At 38.6% G+C, this 24,760-nt stretch overlaps 1 protein-coding gene across 1 annotated transcript; it reads left to right on the top strand.

Annotated features, from left to right (window-relative positions):
- Positions 1–15,426: 15,426 nt before the first annotated feature.
- LOC111917974 (cycloartenol Synthase) lies at positions 15,427–24,169 on the top strand. Its single transcript, XM_023913615.3, has 19 exons — positions 15,427–15,583; positions 15,680–15,888; positions 16,806–16,991; positions 17,193–17,282; positions 17,386–17,583; positions 17,675–17,759; positions 17,876–18,042; positions 19,811–19,999; positions 20,167–20,280; positions 20,375–20,497; positions 20,619–20,741; positions 20,848–20,946; positions 21,073–21,129; positions 21,288–21,334; positions 21,417–21,560; positions 21,651–21,828; positions 21,942–22,022; positions 22,526–22,609; positions 23,872–24,169. Exons 2-19 carry the CDS (start codon positions 15,691–15,693, stop codon positions 23,995–23,997), a joined length of 2,289 nt encoding a protein of 762 aa, XP_023769383.1. The 5' UTR covers positions 15,427–15,583; positions 15,680–15,690; the 3' UTR covers positions 23,998–24,169.
- Positions 24,170–24,760: the final 591 nt, after the last annotated feature.

The raw sequence follows: 24,760 nt of genomic DNA, 5'->3' as shown, positions 1-24,760 counted from the left end.
CTAGGAGTTTTTCAATACATTTAAAACCTAATCTCTTTTTTGTTTTTCATGGTGAAAAAATTAGTGAATCGTCATTCACTTACCTGCTTCAAATGCTCTGCAATCTGGGTTACGACATCCCTCTCCCAAGTTGTGGAGTATTGTGTTGGGTCCTAGCCTTAATATCTCATTTGGGTGATTTATTAAGGACTCAATCAATCAACTAACCTGATTTTCCCCCATTTTGTAGATGTCTGAATCTAACTATGGTCTTCCCGAATCCTATGGAAAAGGTTTTCCTACTTATGTTATTGGGCCTTCAATGACCCAATATTTTATAAAAGGACTTTCAATAGTTTTATGTGCTAGTGGGCCAAAGTGTCCTGTTAGAAAAGCTAGTAAGGTCACAGTAATCAGGTGCGAGTTGGACCATTGTGTCTTTCGCATCCACGACAGCCTAAGGGACTTACGGTAGTAGTAGGACATAATACTCCCCTTCTCTTCATTTGTTAAGGCTTACGAGAAATAAAAGTAGATAAAATTAGGAAGATATACAATATGGATTAATTCAATACTCATTCGTTAAGACAATACAAAAACCAGTAATTACGAATACATTTCAACATCGGAAAACATCGGGTTTTCTGGGGAATTCAATACCACTCGTACGAAACTTAATAACTATGATATAAAATACCTGTAACGACCGAAAAATACAACCAATTTTAAATTTTTCAAAAACAGCTCGATTCCATTAAATCTTTACAAAAAGGTTTTCAATACAAAACATTTAACGTATTCCCAGAATCACATTACTACAAAATCATGAGGAGCGGTACGATCACGCCTTCGCCTTGCCACGGTCTCCTGAAGAACCTGAAAAACATAAAACCACAACTATAAGCCTGAAAGCTTAGTGAGATATCCCCAAAATACCAACCACATATACCATACACGCATAACATGCCATAACATATCTGATCATAGAACAGCCATGCACTTCGGGTCTGCTATGTGACTGGTCCGCTGCACCGGCCTACAGTCCATGTGGTCCACCCTCTGAGTCTAGCCACATACATTAAGTTTGTAGTGTGATTGGTCCTCCCGCACCGGGCCTTCAATCCATTTGGTCCACTCTCCACATACATCAAGTCTGCAGTGTGATTGGTCCGCCCGCACCGGGCCTTCAATCCACCTGGTCCACTCTCTTAGTCTACAGTATGACTGGTCCGCCCACACCGGGCCTTCAGTCTGCCTGGTCCACTCTCCGAGCCTCGGCACGTCTGGTCCGCCCTCTTGGGGCCTACAGCCTATCCGGACCGCTCGTTGGGCCTTCGGGACAACCGGTCCGCCCTGGGTATCTTGGCCTACAGCACAAAGCAGGACCCGCCTCAACCCAACTCCAGTCCAAACAACCATGTGCACATATACATACAATCATATAGAAATTCACAGTCAACAAACAGATCAAATAGATCACATAACATATCATCATCCTAACCAGGATACCGACCTGACAGGTCACTAGCATAGCATCTCCCTATCTCTCAGGATACCGATCTCAATCAGGTCTCTAACATATACCACCCTAGCTCTCAGGATGTAAACATATCACAGCAACAACATAACAACAACTACCTGGATCTCAATCTGATAAGGGCCGGCCTTGGTGCCTTAGACCCTGTTGATATAATGAGGATAACTCACCTCGAAACTGCCGGCTGAAAGGATAAGATCTCGTTGCTCCAAGCTCCGACACGAACTCCTCCACTGAACACCAACACACTCAACTCAATAAACACCCTTAATTACCAAAATACCCCTGAAAGACAACTGGTCAACCTTTGGACAAGGTCAAAGTCAACCCCTGACTGACTCTACTCGCCAAGTCAACCCGATGACTCGCCGAGTCCCCATACTCAGAACTTCCCTCAAACCGCAACCTAACCCGCCGAGTCACCCCGAGACTCGTTGAGTTCAACAACTCTGAGCCCACTCGCACACAATTATCCGAGTCATCCCTTGAATCACCGATTCTCGACTCGTCCAGAAATATTGGGACTCTTCCACAAGACTCGCCGAGTCTCAGGCTATCTTCAACCTACTCGCCGAGTTGTTCATACAACTCGCCGAGTTCCAGAACATCTTCATCCAACTCGCCGAATTGTTCTTCCAACTCTTCGAGTTCCAGCTCATCTTCGAGCAACTCGTCGAGTCCACCCATGTGACTCGCCGAGTACCACCGGTCTGAATCCATACAGAAGCACTCCAGGCCATGCAATTGATCCAAAACATAGATCTAGCCTCCTACAACCCATCCATCACGTAAAGTGGCAAACTTTACGTGAATCCAAGGAGATCTAGGCCTTTAACACTTTAGGGCTAGGGTTTGGGACATGATAGCTTCACTACACACTTGAACACAGGGACTTTCAGGCATTCCAACCCTTCTCCATTCCAGATCTGAGGTAGCAACCTCAGATCTAACCTCTAAACTCTAAAACACTAAAAGATATGCTCCCCACAAACCCTAAAATGATGAATCCACAAGAGTAACAGCCCAAGGACGAGATATTACCTTAAAAGAACACCCCAACTGCAATGGAACTCGAATCCAAGCAAAGCCCTTTGCTCCAAGCCTCTTCTTCTTCAAGATCTCTTTAACAACCACCTCTCCAAGCTCCAAATTACTCAACAATGGGGTTTCTCCACGAATTTAGGGTTTCTGGGACTCAAGGGGTGATAAGGAGGCTGGGGAGGAAACTTAATGTTCCTTATATAGGGCTCAACTTCCGGATTTAGGTTTTTCTCCATTCAGCACCTACTCGCCGAGTCCAATACATTGACTCGCCGAGTCGGCCACTTAACACGCGACCAAGTCGCGACTCTACTCGCCGAGTCCACCCATGGACTCGCCGGGTCTATCTTCCCCATATATACCCTTTCAGCCCTTCAACTCTACTCTTGCTATTCCGGTATGTTACAATTCTCCCCTACTTACATTAGGCTTCGTCCTCGAAGCCTGCAACAACTCAACCCCTAGAAATACTCCTGCCATGCACCACCTGGCATTAATCCAACCAGGTTTCTCAAAACACAACCATAGAACCAGAAACTCGTTTTCTCCTTCCTTACGGTGTCCTGACCACCGTGTTGAGCCGGCCACCGGCTGTACCCTCTGATAATCACACTCAATGAACCGAGAATTACCCATGACGCATCACTTCTCCAAATCTCAACAATCACTCAAACCATAAGGGCTAGAAAATCATGAACCGTCGGATCCCCGATCCGAATCCCACTCTATCCATTCCATGTTGACGGAAAGACCCATTCTTCAATCTCAGAGCAACTCCCACGAGTTCTCCTCTTGCAATCACATACACATGTTGAACTAGCTCTAGCACCCTTAGGTTGGGAAAACCCGATACACTGATGATATCCTCAAACATCCCCCAAGATGAACCACTAATACATACCCAATACCCTGATCCGAATCACACCGAGAGCCCAAGACTCTTTCCCTACATCCCTTCCGAGCCTCTTGGCTCTACACCTGCGGAATTCCCTCCGCGACCTCAGCAGACATCCTAAACCGGATGAGCTTCTATTCCACTGCCGCAAACACGCTGCTCGATAACCATACTCGAATTACTCTAACCATAACTCTGCTCTGCCACTTTCACTTTCGTGAACTTGCACTCCCTCTCGGAGTTACACACCTCTCCTTTTTCCTTACCAAGGAATCCACTTGGCCACATTGTCACTCCGACAAGTGTCACGGTGCTCGCCCAATGCTACACCACCCTTTTATAGCGTATCCGCTATCCATGCAACACACATGCTCTGAATTTGCTCGCAAGGACTCTCGAGTCCATGCACCATCTCCACTAATCAAGATCAATACCCGGGGCCAGGCCTCCTGATGCTAACACATCGCAACATACCCAATCCATCTTCTCAACCGGACTAGCAATACCTGTAGAGTCTTCAGCATGACTAGACCACCTCACCAGGCCTTCAGCCAATCTGGACCACTCTCAGAACCTTCAGCCAATCTGGACCGCTCTTTGTGCCTTCAGTTTGGCTGGACCGTTCTCCGAGCCTTCGGCCTGACTGGTACGCCTACCGACCTTCAGTCTATCCGGACCGCTCAACTAACACTCATCATTCCGAGCTATCACTCCTGGAAATCCTCCTATGCGCATTGTTCTAGCCCTTCAAGGGTTCCGAACTCTGTCTCAATCACAAATGCTCGATCCCGGCCTGCTCCCAGGCCCTCCACAATCAAATGCCCTAGGTCTGTATCCCACCCCGCATGCCCGACACTTGCTCTTATTAGCCTATACTCTGGGCTGACAGAACACTGCTGAATCCCAACAGCTAAGCACCCTCAAATACTCATCGATCTCCCGGAGAATTCTCCAATTCTCCCCCACTTTTAGCACTGATTAACAACCATCGGTCGCCATCACCGACCTCCCAGAACAACTCTGCACAAAGAAAACACTTACACGCGGACTGCTTCCCACAAGCATAAACAACCTTAACAAGATCTCACATCAACACTGATTAACCTGCTCGGAAGAAACTTAATCAGCATCTAACCATTCCTCAGAGAGCAGATGCTACCCGGCCTTCAACCCAATGCCAGGTTCCCACTAATAACTCTCATGGATGATAACCAACGAAATTCCCAAAACAATAACCCATAACCAAACCGCAACCCTCAAAACGACGAATACCACATCGAAAATCAAACAAAATACCAGCCCATAAACAATACACCACAATAATCACAAGATAACAAGATATCAAGAAAGAAACATACCCGCAGCTGCATCCGACACTGCTCTGACCTCCTCTGCCGCAAGTTGATAAGCACGACCCTGAGCCCTTGGGGGCTCCGCTCCACCCTGACCTCCACCAGTGATCCTCAAAGTGGTCGGTGCTGGAGCCTGCATCGGTCCTGCAGCAAGCTGTGGACAGTTGACCCTCAAATGTCCAATCTGATGACAATGATAACAGATCCTCAAATCACGAACCGGCGCTGACTGCCGACAAACCCTCGCATAGTGCCCCTCCTTTCCGTACTTGCGGCATGCACCACTGGACCTACAAACTCCGGTGTGACCCCTCCCACACTTCCCACAAGTGTGGCTACTCAGATCCCCCACTCTAACATCAACGGTCTTGGACCGTTTCGGCACCGGCTGCAACTGCACCGGAGCCTGCCTCAGCTCACGCAACTGCAACTCAATCTCTAACTCACGCCGCCTAGCGGCCTCCTGCAACTCCAACAAGGTCTCACACCTCTGGGCAGACACAAACTGTCTGATGTCCCTCTTGAGCATGCTCAGATATCAAGACATCTGAGCCTGCTCCGAAGCGAACTCTGGGCAAAACATCGCCCTCTTAGTGAACATCCTGGTGATCTCAGTCACCGACTCCGAACCCTGCTTCAGCTCAAGGAACTCCTGAGCCAATCTCTCCCTCTCAACTTGCGAAACATAACGAGTGCTGAACATTTCTCTGAACTGATCCCACGAAACTGCAGCCCTCTGCGCATCCGAATATGACCCCGTGGTCAATCTCCACCAATCCTTCGCCCCGAGCCTCAACAGGTTCAGAGCACACCTCACCCTCTGATCAGCAGGGCATGAACACGTGAAGAAACACCCCTCCACGTCTGATAACCACCTCATAGCAACAATCGGATCCTGAACTCCATCGAAGGTGGGAGGCTTCGTATTATCGAAGTCCCGATACTGAAAGCCCCGACCAGCTCCTCCCCCTGCCGCCGCTACAGCCGTTGTAGCCGCCACGGCAGCCGTCTCTGCGAGAGCCGCATAACGCTCATCAAAATACTCAACCATGGCGGTCTTGATCGACCCAAACAACTCCGGCAACTCAGCCCAGAACAACTCAACAATTTCATCACGCAGGACCTCACGAATCCTCGCATCCAACTCACACGTGCTCATCTGACCGATAACCTCGGGCGGTACCGATCCGCCCGGAACTCTCTCTCCTACTCCCGATCCTGATTCGGATCCACTCTTATCATGCCTCGGAATCTCCATACTGAAAAACACCACACAAAATCTCAGACTCTTCCCACTAACCTGGGATCCAACTCTCTCAACCCACCCTAGAGATCATGGTTTCCCTGATACCCGTATGGGTCCTGTGCTTTCAGTAGTACGGGCCCATACTACCTTCCATACCTACCCATATTTGTATGAAGTACTACCACAACACCCTAGAGAAACATACATAACAACGCTCAACCCTCACCACTAGAGGAACACTGAAAATCTCCCATAAGGGACCCTAGGCTACAGGCATCACAAATCAGGCAACATTATCACGAAATCCTGAAGATCCCTAGCCTATCACTAGCATGTTGTTCTATCAAGCTCAAAAACAAATAACATGCATGGTATTTTGGGTTACTTACTGGCTCCGGCTGATCGTACCTCCGCGTCCTCCCTTACTCATTTTGAAAACCATTTTAAATACTCTTTTGAAAACTCTCCTCGATTTGAGACTGGAGTCACACGAATGTTCATCCAATTCACTCAAACCAAGGCTCTGATACCAACTTGTAACGACTGAAAAATACAACCAATTTTAAATTTTTCAAAAATAGCTCGATTCCATTAAATCTTTACAAAAAGGTTTTCAATACAAAACATTTAACGTATTCCCATAATCACATTACTAAAAAATCATGAGGAGCGGTACGATCACGCCTTCGCCTTGCCACGGTCTCCTGAAGAACCTGAAACACATAAAACCACAACTGTAAGCCCGAAAGCTTAGTGAGATATCCCCAAAATACCAACCACATATACCATACACGCATAACATGCCACAACATATCTGATCATAGAATAGCCATGCACTTCGGGTCTGCTGTGTGACTGGTCCGCCGCACCGGCCTACAGTCCACCTGGTCCACCCTCTAAGTCTAGCCACATACATCGAGTCTGCAGTGTGATTGGTCCGCCCGCACCGGGCCTTCAATACATTTGGTCCACTCTCCACAACAACTACCTAGATCTCAATCCGATAAGGGCCGGCCTTGGTGCCTTAGACCCTGTTGATATAGTGAGGATAACTCACCTCGAAACTGCCGGCTGAAAGGATAAGATCCCGCTGCTCCAAGCTCCGACACGAACTCCTCCACTGAACATCAACACACTCAACTCAATAAACACCCTTAATTACCAAAATACCCATGAAAGACAACTGGTCAACCTTTGGACAAGGTCAAAGTCAACCCCTGACTGACTCTACTCGCCGAGTCAACCCGATGACTCGCCGAGTCCCCATACTCAGAACTTCCCTCAAACCGCGACCTAACTCGCCGAGTCACCCCGAGACCCGTCGAGTTCAACAACTCTGAGCCCACTCGCACACAATTCACAGAGTCATCCCTTGACTCACCGATTCTCGACTCGTCCAGAAATATTGGGACTCTTCCACAAGACTCACCAAGTCTCAGGCTATCTTCAACCTACTCGCCGAGTTGTTCATACAACTCGCCGAGTTCCAGAACATCTTCATCCAACTCGCCGAGTTGTTCTTCCAACTCGTCGAGTTCCAGCTCATCTTCGAGCAACTCGTTGAGTCCACCCATGTGACTCGCCGAGTACCACCGGTCTGAATCCATACAGAAGCACTCCAGGCCATGCAATTGATCCAAAACATAGATCTAGCCTCCTACAACCCATCCATCACGTAAAGTGGCAAACTTTACGTGTATCCAAGGAGATCTAGGCCTTTAACACTTTAGGGCTAGGGTTTGGGACATGATAGCTTCACTACACACTTGAACACAGGGACTTTCAGGCGTTCCAACCCTTCTCCATTCCAGATCTGAGGTAGCAACCTCAGATCTAACCTCTAAACTCCAAAACACCAAAAGATATGCTCCCCACAAACCCTAAAATGATGAATCCATAAGAGTAACAGCCTAAGGACGAGATATTACCTTAAAAGAACACCCCAACTGCAATGGAACTCGAATCCAAGCAAAGCCCCTTGCTCCAAGCCTCTTCTTCTTCAAGATCTCTTCAACAACCACCTCTCCAAGCTCCAAATTACTCAACAATGGGGTTTCTCCACGAATTTAGGGTTTCTGGGACTCAAGGGGTGATAAGGAGGCTGGGGAGGAAACATAATGTTCCTTATATAGGGCTCAACTTCCGGATTTAGGGTTTTCTCCATTCAGCGCCTACTCGCCGAGTCCAATACACTGACTCGCCGAGTCGGCCACTTAACACGCGACCAATTCACGACTCTACTCGCCGAGTCCACCCATGGACTCGCCGAGTCTATCTTTCCCATATATACCCTTTCAGCCCTTCAACTCTACTCTTGCTATTTCGGGATGTTACGATACCCTTTATATATATATATATATATATATATATATATATATATATATATATATATATATGTTTTTAAAATCATTCATGCATCAACTTATGGATCTCACACTTTGATAAACAAAAGTCTTTTTGGAAAATATCGGATTTTCTGGGTTTTTACAAAACTGCACAAACCATTTTATCACAACATTTCTTATGAACTCACCAACATTTCATATGTTGACGTTTTTCCAAAATAACTTGTATTCTCAGGTAACAGGTAAGCGGAAGAGTTTTATGAAGTAATGTTAGGTGTTATGTTGTTAAAACACTCAAACTATTTAGGTTACGGATGTGTAATATTAAAACAATGTACTTGATGTGAACAATTTCAGTTGTAATATATTGATGCATGGTGACGTTTATGTTATGATTCATGTATATTCATTGTGATGGTATTCAATTAAAGTCACGCAAGCCCTCGGACGTTTCCGCCGTCTGGTTCGGGGGTGTGACACACATCCTAGGGATGAAATCACACATTGATAGGTTGACAATGTTGGGTGCATCTTTTCCAAAGAGGTTGGCTGTAGACTGGGTTCTTCAGTCACTCCCTAAATCATATGATAAGTTCATAAGAGAGTATTATATGATGGATTTTGACGCGACCCTCATTGACCTAACGTACATGCTTATTGCTGTTGACTCATAAATGATTTGGCAAAGTAATGGAGCATATTTGTCTGGTAATTCAACCAACCATGCTTCCTTGGTCGCTCCTGGAGAAGCCACCGGTTTCTGCTGCCAAGAGAAGGGGCGTTGGATACGAAGCTGCCCAGATGACCTAAAGAATCTAAGAGATGGGAGAGTCAAGAGGTATGGCTCTACTTCAGGTAAAATCCACTATCTAACTCCATTAATTTCCTATTCATTGATTCTTAATACATAATGTAATAAGATTACATTTAAATGTTTTGCAGGATCAAAGAAAAGAGAGGAAGCTTGATGGAAGAGCAAGATGAGTCTGATCACAAAGAAATTGATCACGATCGCATGGATTCGAAGATCACATTTTGAGCTTAGAAAGTTATGATAGAATTGTTAGGAATATTTGATTACATAGCTTTTCAGTTGATTTTGCATTGTAAGGACATGTTTTCCGCTGCTTTTATGAATAAAATAAATTTTTTGATTTGTCTTATATATATATATATATATATATATATATATATATATATATATATATATATATATCCTTGCAATGAAATCGTTGTGAAAAAAAATTGATGTTTGTGTATTTCTATAAATGGATGTGATTCTTAGTTATGTTATTTATGGTAGTGTCAAAATTTTCTAAGTAAGGAAATATTCCCATCACCCAAGTTTCAATTGGAGAAAAACTTGGAATCATATGATTTGAATCATGTGATGTATGGAAATCTTGGTACTTAGGAAATTAAGACTAATTCCTTGATCACACAAGTATGTGAGTTAAGTGAAGGATTAAAGGACTAGGACACAATGTTGTGCACTAGTCAAGTCCACCACAAATAACAATGAGACTATTAATCATAATTTACCAAAAGTCTAGTAAATGTGGTTATACTTACAAGATTAAGTGGAATTCTGAATCATTGAAAAGTTTCAATAAATAGCAGAACGAATAAGAAGAATCAATGAAGGCAGAAAGATAAAATTTTCTCCAATTTAAGAAGAAATGAGAGTACTTTTATATCAGTTTTATGATCGTCTTAATGATTAAGAACCATATCACAATTGATCCTCTAAAGGACATCTTAGTGCACTAGAATGGCTAAGAGGAGGAATTAGAAATTGTTGAAATGGTTAAATCAAAAGGATGAGTCATACTTCGTTCCAAAATCAAGTCTTAGAATCGTATTCCAAGATTGTGAATTGAGTGACACACACTCATCAAATGTGAAGTAGAAAATTGTTTTTCTTACTCTTGCACGTTTGAAGTTGGTAAGTTATGATGTCTTAGAGAAGACAAGGACCAACTAAGACCAAATGTGTGTAATGGTTTGTCTTGATATAGACACACACTAACTCTTGGATATTTTTTTATCAAGAAATGTTTCTTGATAAGAGAATCTAATATGTCAAGAGGTCAGTGGGAGTCTGAAGATCTTGAAAAGATTCAAGAACTAATCAAGAGTAAACCTATTAAACACTAGCACACGACTTGAGGTTTGTAACCTATCGTGTTGACAAAATTCTATTTCTGTGCCAATCATGTTGAGTGATTATGTATATGAGTTCTACGAGTTCTCAGTAGACTGCATAAGACAAGCACCTTGCTCGATGAAAGTACATTGACTGGCATAGGTGAACTGCTAGATAACTTGGAAGCAATGGTGGGACCCTTGATGGCAAGAAATTAAGAATGAACAAGTTCTGTCCATAAGATTTGAATTTGTCACAAACATTATATTTTGATTATGGTTATGACAAATTCACATGGATAGGAACACATACACCATAAAATCTAAGTGTCATAAGGTTTCTTTCCTTCATGAAAATGATTGTGAGGAAACACTTTCACTGAGAGAGATTTTAAGAAGATAGCGATTATGTAAATTGCATTCTCAAATTCGATTATGATTACGACATCCCTCTTCATAGTTCGAATTGTGAGATTTGGCAATTAGTCTGAATATTTGGGACTTAGTAAAATAAGTTCTGAATTAGTTTAGACACACATGTGAGCTGTCTAAGGAAAGGTGTGTGATTTTGAGAAGCTTAGATAAAGGCTTATCGAAGCATATCGTATTAGAAACAATGAACTTTGGAAGTCAATAAGTATTGTTTTCTAGAAGTTTAACTGGTTTCTAAATACGTGTCAAAGCTAGTGGGAGCATAAATGTTATGCTGGAATGGATATAATCATCATGTTAGTGGGAACATGATTATTATTTAAGTATTGCAAGTTGGCAATATTAATTATAGAAAACAAAAGTTTCACTTTGCAAAGTTGCAGGGGTAGAAAAGTTGTTTTTGCTATAATTAAGGGAGAGAATGTTATACTTTGTTTCCAATTTAAGAGCTTAGATCGAGAAATTTTAATTGAATTTAGTCAAGGGTATATTTATTATTTGCATTCTCAAAGTTCGATTTATGATTATGACATCCCTCTTCATAGTTCGAATTTTGAGAGCACGACAAATAGAAATATTATGACGATATTATAGTAAGAAACTGGTAAAGTATCATGTTTTTTATTATGAATTGTATTCCATACGCTTCAGGTATATGATCGATTGCATATGTTGTAATATTCGACCGTTCTAAAATTTTCCAAATGCCTAGGGCATTTTGAGGGAAAAAGGGAATAGAACCGGGTTTGACTAAAATAATTAAACAACTGCCAAGGACAATCTAAGGTTCGACAAGGATTGGTCGCTTGAGGATAGTTGAAAGTATAGTTATGGATGGACCATATTGACATTATTATGAATAGATAAGATTCTATTTAGAATGAGTTGTCATATGGAAAATATGGAAATGTTCCTTATTGGGAGTTGGACGTTAAGAATCTATGTCTAGATTATAAACTTTTATGCAAGAAGGATGTTCAAAGGAATGTACTTTGAATATGAGACTTCATGACTATGGAATTGTCTTGTAACAATCTCCAATAGAGTATTTTGTAATTTCATTGGCCGAGTCTTGGTGACTTTTGTGTCGTGACATTACGAAAGGACTGTTGCATAAAATGTTAGAATCTAACATATTCTAGTAGTGGCGAGAATTTTGTATTCTTACACTAATGGATTAGGAATTGTGAAATAAGTGTGATTGAAAATGTTATTCAGTTATACTATTTCACAAAGTAAGGACCATAGGTAAACGTTGTGTGCATGTTAAGAGCATGGGACAATTGTAGTTATAATTCAAGTAAGAAGTTGATTACTCGAAACAACAAATGATAAGTAATCAATATGGTGATTAAATAAAATGTTTTATTTATACTCAAAGGTTTGACACCATATAGGATTAGTATTATTCTTGTGTTTCACTTTGCATGTTTTGACTTCCCGAATAATAAGATTATTCAAACCCTCCACAGTCACTCATTATTTGGAAGTAGGAATGAAAGAAGACTATCATGAATCTGACTGTAGATTGTCTAAAGTGTTTTAGACATAGCAAAAGTTTGTTGCAGGGTTCATGAGTGCTGCTATAGGATTAGAGTATTGGAATAAACCCACGCTCACTTGGATCGCTTCATGGATTTTATCATGAGTGATTGGTGAGACGATAATATCTTATGTTCTTGAAACCGAGATGTGTAAGCTGTATCTTGCAAGTCGGTTACACATTGATAATATGTAAACACACCAGTAACTTGGTGTTATAAAACGTATTGTTGTGTGTAATTTGGTGAGTGAGTACAAGCGAGCATTGAATCGAAGTTTATCCGTTCCTTTTACCCAAAGTGGGATAAAAGTGATATCTGTGGTCCCCTCGATGATTTAGTGATGACACCCTAAGTGCTTGGCCAAGCCGGGACTAAGTTGATGTGTTCAATTGTAGTCTGTTGTCAGTCATCATAAATCGGAAGTCGGGAAACAATATATAGACATAGAGAATGATTTAAATCCATGTCTCGGTCTATACAATATCAAGAATGGAGGAATATATGATCCTTTCTAAAGGATGCGTTTATGAGAAGATCAGAGTTGACAGTGGCTTTTGAAAGCTATGATTGCGGATCAGGATCTGAAGTCATACACATAATAGTTATTAGACTTATCCAAGTGGGAGACTGTTGGATTAGTGTCTACGCCCATAACTATTTTGGTATGTACTTGACCCGATGGTGCATAGTCCTTTTGGGTTGTCTTCACCAAAGCAACTTGATAGGATGACTTATGGAGATGAGATTAATTATGATTTATTAATATATTATGAGAATAATATATTAAAGGAGAAATCATATTGTTTAATTAATATTAGTCAAGAAATAATGAAAATTAATTTTGTGGCTAAAAAGATATTAATTAAATAAAGGGGACTGGAACTGTCAATCGTGTAATAGTTGAATATTGGGATAATGGACTCCATAGAGGATGGAGTGGACAAATTCTATGGGGAAACCCATTAGAAATCGTCCAAGGCCTCTAAGGAGGGAGTCCATGGGCTACTTAGGGCCTAAGCAGTCAGATTAGGGTTTCCTAGTTCAAAACCCTAATAGCCTCACATATTTAAGGACCCCTAGGGGACCAAAAACGTGGCTAACTGATTCCTTAGGGGTTCTAGACATTTTTGGGTGCCTCTCCTCTTCTCCTTCTTCATCCTCTTGCTCTTGGTGTTTGTGAGCCATTAGAGGTGTGACATTTGTGACACTAAGCTTTCTGAAGCCAATAACAAGGAGGAATAGATTGTTATTACTACATAACAATCAAAGGTAATTTCTAAACCCTTAATTCAGTTCATATTATGATAGATCTAGGGTTTATGGCTTTGGATGATTATTGCATGTTCATTAGACAAACTAGATCTAAAGCTTTAGGTTTTGCATGTACACCATAGGAATGATGTAGTGCTCAAAACCCATCACTCCCCACATATGGTCAAACTGTAAAGTTAAGATTAACGAAAAACATGAGGTTAAGTGTTCAACCATATGATATTGAATAAACAACAACATTTGCAAACTAGCTTTTAGATATAAGAGAAGGAAAAGTTGGTGGTTTAACATTATATATCTCTTTCAAAAAAAAGTTGGTGGTTTAAATGATGGCTAGAAAATTTGTGGAACTTTTTAATCTCAACATGTTGCCTCACTTCTTAATGATTGTGCAATGGTTCCAAACATCCCAAAATATTATAATTTGGTTCACAATAACTAATAAGGATCATTTAATTTTTATTTTCACAATTGGTGTCAATTTCATTTATAAGTTAAAAAAGTTGAATATTTATGTGTATTTGATAATGCAAACAGAGCATTTCATAGTTGATGTAAATACGTAAGCATAGTTTTCACCATATGAAGATGACATGGGAAGTGAAATGACCACTTGCAATTTCATGATTAACATAGTGATTTAGTTTAAGTTATAGCAAACTATGGTTGATGCTTCAATGATTTGTTTTTATTAAAAGTACTTACTAATTCCTTATTTCATGATTACTATAGTGATTTGGTTGCCAATATGTGACTAGCCCAGTTAGTAGAGGCTTTGCATCTTAGATTGAAGGTCCCGAGTTTTAATCTGGGCGTTAGCGAATTCTACTAACTTGGTGATACTAACTTTTAACTACTAACCAGCCATTAAAAATATAAAGTGATTTGGTTGAAGTTATTGCAAACTATAGTTAACCCTTCAACATTTTTTTTAAATACATAATAAGTCCTTATTTCTGTTAAATCTTATTGAAATATATCATTTTAAAATTTATTAATGTTTAATCCTTATATTTAATATTTCTTTTTTTTTCAACCTGTGTAATATGTACGTTTTTAACAGAAGTAAACAAGACATTGTGAATGATTCATTAAGTTCTTGCTACGCCTGGTCCAAATGTAAAGTCTTAAGATTAACGATTGATTGATGGTTTCAATGATGATTAGACAATTATTGATATTCTGGATCATCTTTTTATTATTGATTTTTTTAATCATATTGGTTTATTAGTTGAATGTCTATTTATTTTGAATTTTTACTTTAAAAAATACTTAATATTTACATCTAGATATTTTTTTTATAGTCAATACTTACACGAATCTCACGCTTAATTTTAAACAAAATAAAAGAAAATTTAACAATAAATATATTAAATTGAATATAGTCCGGTTAGACATAAACCAAATTTAAAATGAAAAAGTTCATTTTGAAACTGTCTCAAATATAACCAAAAAGTAAAATGCATCATTTTTACAGTTTTCTAGTTTCTAGTAATATACAACTATTTTGAAAGGATGTAAATGCATTTTTATAAATCACAATGACTAATCTTGTACTATAATTCTTCAAAGGATTTTTAGAAAATTAAATCTTTGATATGCAGTAGCTTTTTTTTTTTTTTTTTGGAACGGCATATGTAGTAGCTGTAGCAGTAACTCTGGAGGAGTAGCTGTGTCACACGTAGTCGGCCCCTATTTCTCTTCTTCTAAATCGGTAATCCAATACATATAGTCTATTTGGGATATTGATTTTGATATGCGATTGTACTCGGTATCTTGCGTTTCTGTTCGAAATGTATGAATTTGTGCATTTCTTTCTTTTTGTTATGCTAGTGTTGTGGAGCATGAAACTGTAATTGTGACGATTTGACTATTTTCGTGATTTTGGTAGTGAAGTAAACAATGTGGAAACTGAAGATCGCAGAGGGAGGGAGTCCATGGCTGCGTTCGACAAACGATCACGTCGGCCGACAATTTTGGGAGTTTGATCCCACGCTAGGGTCCCTTGAGGAACTCGCCGATATCGAGAAAGTTCGACAGACCTTTCATGAAAATCGGTTTGAGAAAAAACACAGTTCAGATCTGCTTATGCGCAGTCAGGTACATTGTAATTAACGCCACATGTTTTACAAGCCGGACTGCGGTTACAACATTTGTTTTTAGAAACGAAAATCCATTTGTAATTGATGTGCAAAATCAATTTTAGAAAAAAATCAACATGTTCTTTTACGTAGCGAGAAGCCTTTTGTTTTGAGTAGTTGGGGTTATGGAGTTTTGAGTGTTGAAAGTTTTGACAGCAGAGATTCTTTTAATCCCAAGATTTGAAAAGTAAAGAAATGGAATCGAGTTAAAATGTTAAAATGTCAAAATGCGTAGATGTCCCTATAGAAGTCATATTGCGTAGATGAGGTTGAATTACATGGTTGGTGATTCCAGCACAACATCAGATATGATCGATCATAAAGATACAAAGTACAAGTCATATGGCTGAACTGGATAACCAAGTAATAATAAATGATATGGGCCTACCTTTAGTTGCCATCATTCTGTCCTCTCAATTGCATTCCTTGATCTGCCTTATCTAGGTGTGGGCCTGTGGCCTGAAATAAACAGAAGGGTAAAATTTGCATGTGATATGTAAAAAAAATCCTAAATTCTGGGTTAGTTGACTACTTGATAACATGATGTAATGATGAACTATGAAGGTGATAGATTTTTACTGATTGGTTAACCGAATTAGTTACTTATGGGATGGATGATGGTTAGGTTTGCTGGGAACAAACCTCATATAGACATAGTATTACTATATCCTGCCATATTATAGGATATGAATTCTACTGCTGACTACTGTCTTAACCAATTCTCCACTGTGTTGGCTTGGCTAATGGCAGACTTACAGATATTGAAATGCCTTTATCACATCAAGTGGTGAAAATACCTAGATTTCTTTATTACATAAGCGCTTAACTTTGGTTCTTCTAGTGTATGTTTGGAATCTAATACTACCAAATTTGTAGTTTGCAAAAGAGAAGTCACTCTCTGTATTCCCACCTAGAGTGAACATAAAAGATGCTGAAGATATCACAGAGGAGAAAGTAACAAACGTCTTACGAAGAGCTATTGGTTTCCATTCAACCCTCCAGGCAGATGATGGGCATTGGCCAGGAGACTATGGAGGCCCTATGTTTTTATTGCCTGGTTTGGTGAGTTTTAGCATTTCTTTTATGGTTTCTTAAGAGTTGAAAAGAATATATCCATTCGTGTGAGAGTGGCAACTGGCAACTCTATTTTAGCTTTCCAGTAATGCAGCTGTCAGAATTTTATGTGCAGGAAATACATTACCTTCTTCAGGAGATGAACAACTAATGTAATTGCTGACATTACAAGTTAATCTTATGCATCAGGTTATTACTCTAACTATTACTGGGGCACTGAATGCAGTCTTATCTAAAGAGCATAAACGGGAGATGTGCCGTTACCTTTACAATCATCAGGCATGTGTAGTATATTTGTTATAATCCTTATGATAAAATCAAAGTATAACTGTATTATTACCCTTTACAAAGAATATAACAGAATGTTATGTCATAAGTGCAGAATAGAGATGGTGGATGGGGTCTACACATCGAGGGTCATAGCACCATGTTTGGTAGTGCCTTGAACTATGTCACTTTGAGATTGCTGGGTGAAGGAGCTAATGATGGAGAAGGGGGGGCGATGGAGAAGGGGCGGAAGTGGATTTTGGATCATGGTGGTGCCACTTCAATAACATCTTGGGGAAAGTTTTGGCTTTCAGTATAGCAACTTGCCCTTCATCTTGTTTATATATAATTCTTTGTTACCTTATTCGTCTTATATGTTGCTAATGATATATGTATATATATAGGTACTTGGGGTATTTGAGTGGTCTGGAAATAACCCGTTGCCCCCTGAGATGTGGGTCCTTCCATATTTCCTTCCCGTGCATCCAGGCGAGTGCCTCATATAATATAACCTACTAATTTATGGATAAATTCATTCAGTTTGTTGTGGATATTATTATATGACATGAGATGTTGGACATTTAATTTTTTTTTTTTTTTTTCAGGTAGGATGTGGTGTCACTGCCGGATGGTGTATCTGCCTATGTCATACTTATATGGGAAGAGGTTTGTTGGACCTATCACATCTACGGTTCTGGCCTTGAGAAAGGAGCTGTTTACAGTCCCCTATCACGACATAGATTGGAATGATGCACGCAACCTCTGTGCCAAGGTTTGTATAAAGTATAATGCTTTGATATTTGGTTCACATATTAAATTTTATAAATGTCTATGGTTATCTCTTTCCAATCAGACTATTATGATTTAACAGGACTTGGTGTTCTTTTTTTATTATTATTATAATTACAATATAAATACACCTCTTTGTGATGTACATGTACCCTATTAGTGAATACCTCATTTGTCCTTTTCTTGTTTGCGGCGTGGCGTCTTAGTGAATCACCATTCACCATTAGTTTTCTTCTAGTCTAGCAAATATAAACTTCACATTGCTTTTTATTCTTTTCTCACATGTGGTTTTAGATGAGCTTCATTGATTGCAAGGGTTGTTAATTTGCTTGCCTTACATTCTACCCCCTTAAGTATTTGCAGTTTACATGTCTTTGTTGTTTTTGATCTTTGAGAGTTTTGTTTACTTATTTCTTATATCACCACCATTGGATCCTTGGGTAAAATAAAACCCCAAATTAGAATCAACACTATCAAATTTTGGTTTTCTGCTCGTGATCAAGAACCAAGCCTTAATATACATGAGCTTGACTTCACATACTGTATAGTAGCAAGTGTGTGGTCTTCTGCTCACAAATCAATACAATCTTTGATTGTTTTTCTACACCAATTAGTGGGTATATGGTATTCGAGCATCTCCAGTAGGAGCTTATTTTATAGCTTTTTACTATTCAGTTGATCACTTAATGCAATTGGAGGGTATAACTTTTCCTTTTTTTTTTTTGGTGGGTAGAGGGGGCTGCACATGCTTCTTTAAAGCCTATGCTTAAACAAAAACATGCAATTTATCTATTCAATGCTTTCTCGAGATATTTATGGAGTGCAAGCCGTCTCATAGGATAGGCAAGTCTTGATTGGGACATTAGCAAATGATGTAGTTGAGGATTTATTGAGTGTAACAAATGCTCAAGTAGAGGTATAGATTGTAGGGACTCATGTAAGATATGAGTGTTGTTATTGTCACATACGAATGTGACGTGTCTGGGTTAGATGATAAGCAATTGCAACATGCGTTGCTTCAATTTAGTAACCCTCATACCTCATGTCTCATGACTCAAACCTAAATTGTTAAATCACTACTAGTATTAACAAACAAATCGGTAGAAAGAAGTGACTAATACTGCATGGCCATAGGACTTTGAAAGATTGGGATTTGGGACGTTCAAGCTCCCTCATGCTGAATTTGCATTTGACACAAGCCATTATTAAATGGTTGTCACCTCACATTTATGTTCATAATTGAACACTGAAACCCCTCCCACTTGAATTTGATTATCCCACATTAGCTAGTATTGAGCAATAAATAATGTCCCACACAGTTCATACTTTCTCATGCAACCCATGTTGAGGCTTAACTAAGTGGCCTTGTTTCCCATTCCCTTTTCAAGCATTTGGTGTGTCTAAGACTCTAAGTTGAGTTCTTGAATTAGTGTGTGATGTACCCCTTCCTGTTATCTTAGAAGGTCTTATGAGGTAAACAAACAGTCTTTTCCTCAAATGTCTTTCCGCCTGCACACATAAGATAAGAGGTCAAAAACACCTTTTGCCAAAAACAAAACACCACCTTAGTCTTTCTTTACCTATAGTTTGATGTTTTCTAGATAAAGGAAGGTTGCATTTTGCATATTGCTGTCAATCCCAGACTACAATTAACTCCAACATTGTTAAATGTTAATATCTGTATTTTTTTTTTTTCAATAAGGAAGATAAATTCCATTTGGCTTAAGGTATTTTAAAGTATTTTTGTGCAGGAAGATCTTTACTACCCTCACCCACTCATCCAAGACATACTTTGGGCAACTCTTGACAAGTTTGTGGAGCCTATACTGATGAGATGGCCTGGGAAGAAGCTGAGAGAGAAGGCTCTTCGCACTGCAATGGAACACATCCATTATGAGGATGATAATACTCGCTATATATGCATAGGGCCTGTAAACAAGGTAAACAATAATACCATTATAATCTAATCCTTATCTTTGGAAATAATTTGTGGATGGGTTCATGATTTTGATTTGATTTGATATATATATATATATATATATATATATATATATATATATATATATATCGAAAGCCTTCCCTTTCTAATCTAAAACCTTTTCTTCAGGTGTTAAATATGCTCTGCTGCTGGGCAGAAGATCCAAACTCAGAGGCTTTCAAGCTACACCTCCCAAGGATACATGATTATCTTTGGCTTGCTGAAGATGGCATGAAAATGCAGGTTTTACCATCTTACTTTGATTAAATTTGATTTGTTCTGTCTGCACATATTAATTAGTATCAGAGTGTAAATGAATTTTCATCATCTAATGCAGGGTTACAATGGTAGTCAACTTTGGGATACCGCGTTCACCGTTCAAGCAATTATTTCTACAAACCTCATCGAAGAGTTTGGTCCAACACTGAAAAAAGGACACATGTTCTTAAAGAAGTCACAGGTGAAGGATACATACGAAGTTCAACTTTAGAACCATATTGGTTGTCCTTGTTTCTTGACTTTTTTTTTTTTTTTTTTTTTTTTTTTTTTTTTTTTTTAAATTGCATTTGCTTCAATCAAAGGTGTTGGATAACTGCCCTGGCGATCTTGATTATTGGTATCGTCATATTTCAAAAGGTGCTTGGCCTTTCTCAACAGCAGATCACGGATGGCCCATTTCAGATTGTACTGCAGAAGGGCTCAAGGCAACTAACTATTTTTATTATTTATTTATCGTATTCAAGCTGTCCATAATATAATATTATTGCTTCCAGTTTAGTTTTTTTTATTTTCTTTACTTCTTTTTTTTAGGCGGCACTCTTGCTTTCAAAATTGCCATCAAAAATCGTTGACGAGCCATTGGATGCAAAACGGCTGTATGATGCTGTCAATGTTATTTTATCTTTACAGGTTATCATATTCATATTCTGAAAACCTTGTGCTCTACTGGCGACTCTTGCTCGGGTGTTTACACCTTAGTTTTTGAGCATAACATTAACATGATTTTCAATGTCTGACAAGTTGTTTCCTTTGCAGAATTCTGATGGTAGTTTTGCAACATATGAACTTACAAGATCCTACAGCTGGTTGGAGGTACCCATGCACTTGCTTATTAATATGATTGACTGCAACCACATTCTATTTATTTAGTTAGATTGTTATTTATTAGTGGTTTTGGCATCCCGCCTCCCTCCACATCATTTTATTATGTAATCTGACATTTCTAATTGTCTCTATAATCCTACTTCCAGTTGGTGAATCCTGCTGAAACTTTTGGTGACATTGTTATTGACTACCCGTAAGTGATCAGGACCTCTTTTCCAATTTTCGTTTTTTTTTTTTGGTGAAGTTGGGTTACCAATGGCAATGTGATGTATCAGATATGTAGAGTGCACCTCGGCTGCGATTCAAGCTCTGGTGGCATTCAAGAGATTGTACCCTGGGCATAGGCGAGAAGAGGTACAGCGTTGTATTGATAAATCTGCCTCCTTTATCGAAAAAATCCAAGCACCAGATGGTTCATGGTTTGTTTTGCTCCTTATTGTTGTTTGTTACATTGTTTTTGTATATGAAAATATAAATTTGATGAAAAGCTTTTGCAAAATGCTCACTAGGTATGGTTCGTGGGCAGTTTGTTTCACGTATGGCACATGGTTTGGAGTGAAAGGCTTAGTGGCTGCTGGAAGGAACTTCTCTAACTGCTTTAGCATTCGCAAGGCTTGTAACTTTTTGTTGTCCAAACAACTTGCTTCTGGGGGATGGGGGGAGAGCTACCTCTCTTGTCAGAACAAGGTAACTAGTTATTAAAATTTCAGTTTAAGTCGATCACAAGCACCAAAGCTGATGAAGTATTCCTCTCAGGTCATGCTTTTGTCAATATGTTAATGTGTTCTAAATCTATGCAGGTGTACACCAATCTTGAGGGAAATCGATCTCATGTGGTAAACACAGGATGGGCTATGCTAGCTCTCATTGATGCTGAGCAGGTATGCATCCAAACCAAATTCACATCATTTTTAGTTTTGGTTTCAGATGCCAAGTAAGAAGGATCTTTTTTTTTTTTTTCTGAGAATCAATTTGTGAACCCAATGTGCATATAAATTAAGCCTTGGGAATCTTTATGTTTATGACCAAACACGATATCCCCAAGAACGTTTGATGTTGTTTGTATATATTGTTAACATAAATGATAAATCTTGCAAGTGTTCCAAACTATGCTTGCTTGTGGTAATTGCTTAAGGCAGGATGACACATTCCTGTGTGAAAATTAAACTTAGCCAGGTTTATTTTATATTCCCAACCCCAAGATCTGCAGCTAATTTTGTAATAAGCCTAAGTAACCTAATACATAATAGAATTTTCTAACAACTGTAGATAAGTTTCAAAATAATGTGTAAAGTTAATAAAACTTTCTAATTAAGTCAACAGTGAATTTATTATGTATACTATACCTTTCTAGAAATTATTCAACTTCCAAACTTTTTGTCAGGCCAAGAGAGATCCAACACCATTGCATCGTGCAGCAAGAGTATTGATTAATTCTCAGATGGAAAATGGAGATTTTCCACAACAGGTAATAATCTCTTGCCTATAAACTTATTATCTGCACATTTGGATTGTAATGTACCAGGTGGGGTAAAATACAGAATAACACTTGTACTTTCACCATCATAAATTATTTTATTTTATTTTTTTTTTAAACAAAAAAACGTTTTTCACAGTTACAGTGGGTTAAATACAGAAATCAAAACATATTTTCATCATTTTATTCATTCAACTATTACTTCTTTAGTGTCTAAATCGATTCGATGGTGAAAGCACATTGTGCTTTAGTATTTTGTTCTATATCAAAGTTGGAAAATGTATTTTTTTTTTTTTTAAATAGTCAAAAAAATATAAGGGTTTGATAAGTACACAAAATAGTTGAGCACTTAAATTGATATAGTGTGAACTTGTAAGTGTTTCTTTTGTATTTTTCCCTAAAACGTTGGGTACAATGTGGGGTTCAAACACACACTAAAGTGCATATTCACATGATCAATCAAAACCACACTTATCATGTTTTAAAGGGAAAGAGTTGAACATGTTTCATAACATATCTTTTCAACACAGTCCAATTTGACAAATTTCAAGCATGAAGATGCTTTTTGATCGCTGGATTTGTTTAGTTTGGTTGGAATTGGAGTTCAATTCCATTCTGGCGTTTAGTTGTAAATGAGTATGGAATTGGAATCCACAAAATCCTTTGACTAACAGATTTCAACATTCCATACAAAAACCCATGTAAACTAATTCCAAGCATTTCCTCATTGTTAAAAAAAATACCCAAATATCCTTTTCTTTTTAAAATGGTCACTTAAATATTTATAATTGATTTGTCTGTCAAAAAGTACCCAGATACCCTTTAAAATCAGCTCAATATGTTTTATAAAATATAATTATAAAGTTAAATTTGGCAAAATGTAAAGCGAGAGGGGGGCTTTCTGTTTGCTGGATTTCATTTGAGATGGCCAGAATTGGAATTAAATTCCATTCCGGTGTTTGTTGCAAAGGATCCACAAAATCATTTGACTAATGGATTTCAACATTCCATTTTAAAACCTATGAAATTCAATTCCAAACATTTGACCAACAGAATTCAATTCCTCTTTGTTAGAAGTACCCAAATACCCTTTTATTGTTAAAATGGTAACTTGTATATTTATAATTTATTTGTATACCTAAAAATAGTTTTAAATATATTTTATAAAAAAAAGGTGGTATTTCCATCCTAATGTTTAATTTTTTTTAATTAAAAATGGTTTAAAAAAAATCAAATCAAATCCATTTGTGCAGGAGATCATGGGGGTTTTTAACAGGAATTGCATGATTACTTATGCTGCCTACAGAAACATCTTCCCTATTTGGGCATTAGGAGAATACAGATGTCGAGTACTTGAGGAGAAATCCATGCTAAGCTAAATTTAAATCTATATGTGTTAGAACTTAATCTTTTATTCACATTCAAATCGACAAGAAAGGTTTGAAATGGTCTCTTTTATTATAACTATTCAATGCTGATGTGTTTGAGCAACTGAAACGATGAGGTGGTTCTGTCAAAAAAAAAAAAAAAAAAAAAGATTTCTTGTTTTCATTGATTTTTTTGTAAGGTTTTAGATATTTTACATTGTTGGGGACCACCTTTCTAGTTGAGTATCACGTTAATTATATTTATATTGTGTGCCCGGTTGGTTGAATACTCTTCTACTTCCATAACTGCAAATTTGTACATTAAATTGTATCTCTATCATATATATACATGTCGTCCCATTTCCATTTGCTTGTTTTGCTGTAAGTGGGTGAGAATGGATATAAATTGGGTCTGAGGTTCAAATATTACGACTTTCTTCTTTCATGTTGGCTTGATGACTCATTCATGGGTCATCAAGGGTAGCCGTAACCCTTTTGATCTTGTACAAGTTTAAGACAATGTCAAATGGGTCGAATAAATTCTAACAAGTGGTCTTATAAAATATAAATATACTTATGCAAGAATTTGATAATAAAACAATATTGTTATTGTTAAACAAGATATTGATAACAAAATGATATCTAGAACAGAATTAAACAATAGTCGTTTAAATTGTATCTTCTTGAATTAAACTTGACGAACATTAGTATAAACATTTTGAAAAAGGATAATCTGAAAATCTAAGGATTTTGAACAAGTGGATAGAGAAACACT

Source organism: Lactuca sativa, chromosome 4 (genome assembly GCF_002870075.4).
Source record: "Lactuca sativa cultivar Salinas chromosome 4, Lsat_Salinas_v11, whole genome shotgun sequence".
Classification (NCBI taxonomy): Eukaryota; Viridiplantae; Streptophyta; class Magnoliopsida; order Asterales; family Asteraceae; genus Lactuca; species Lactuca sativa.
This window is presented reverse-complemented; position numbering and strand designations above follow the sequence as displayed.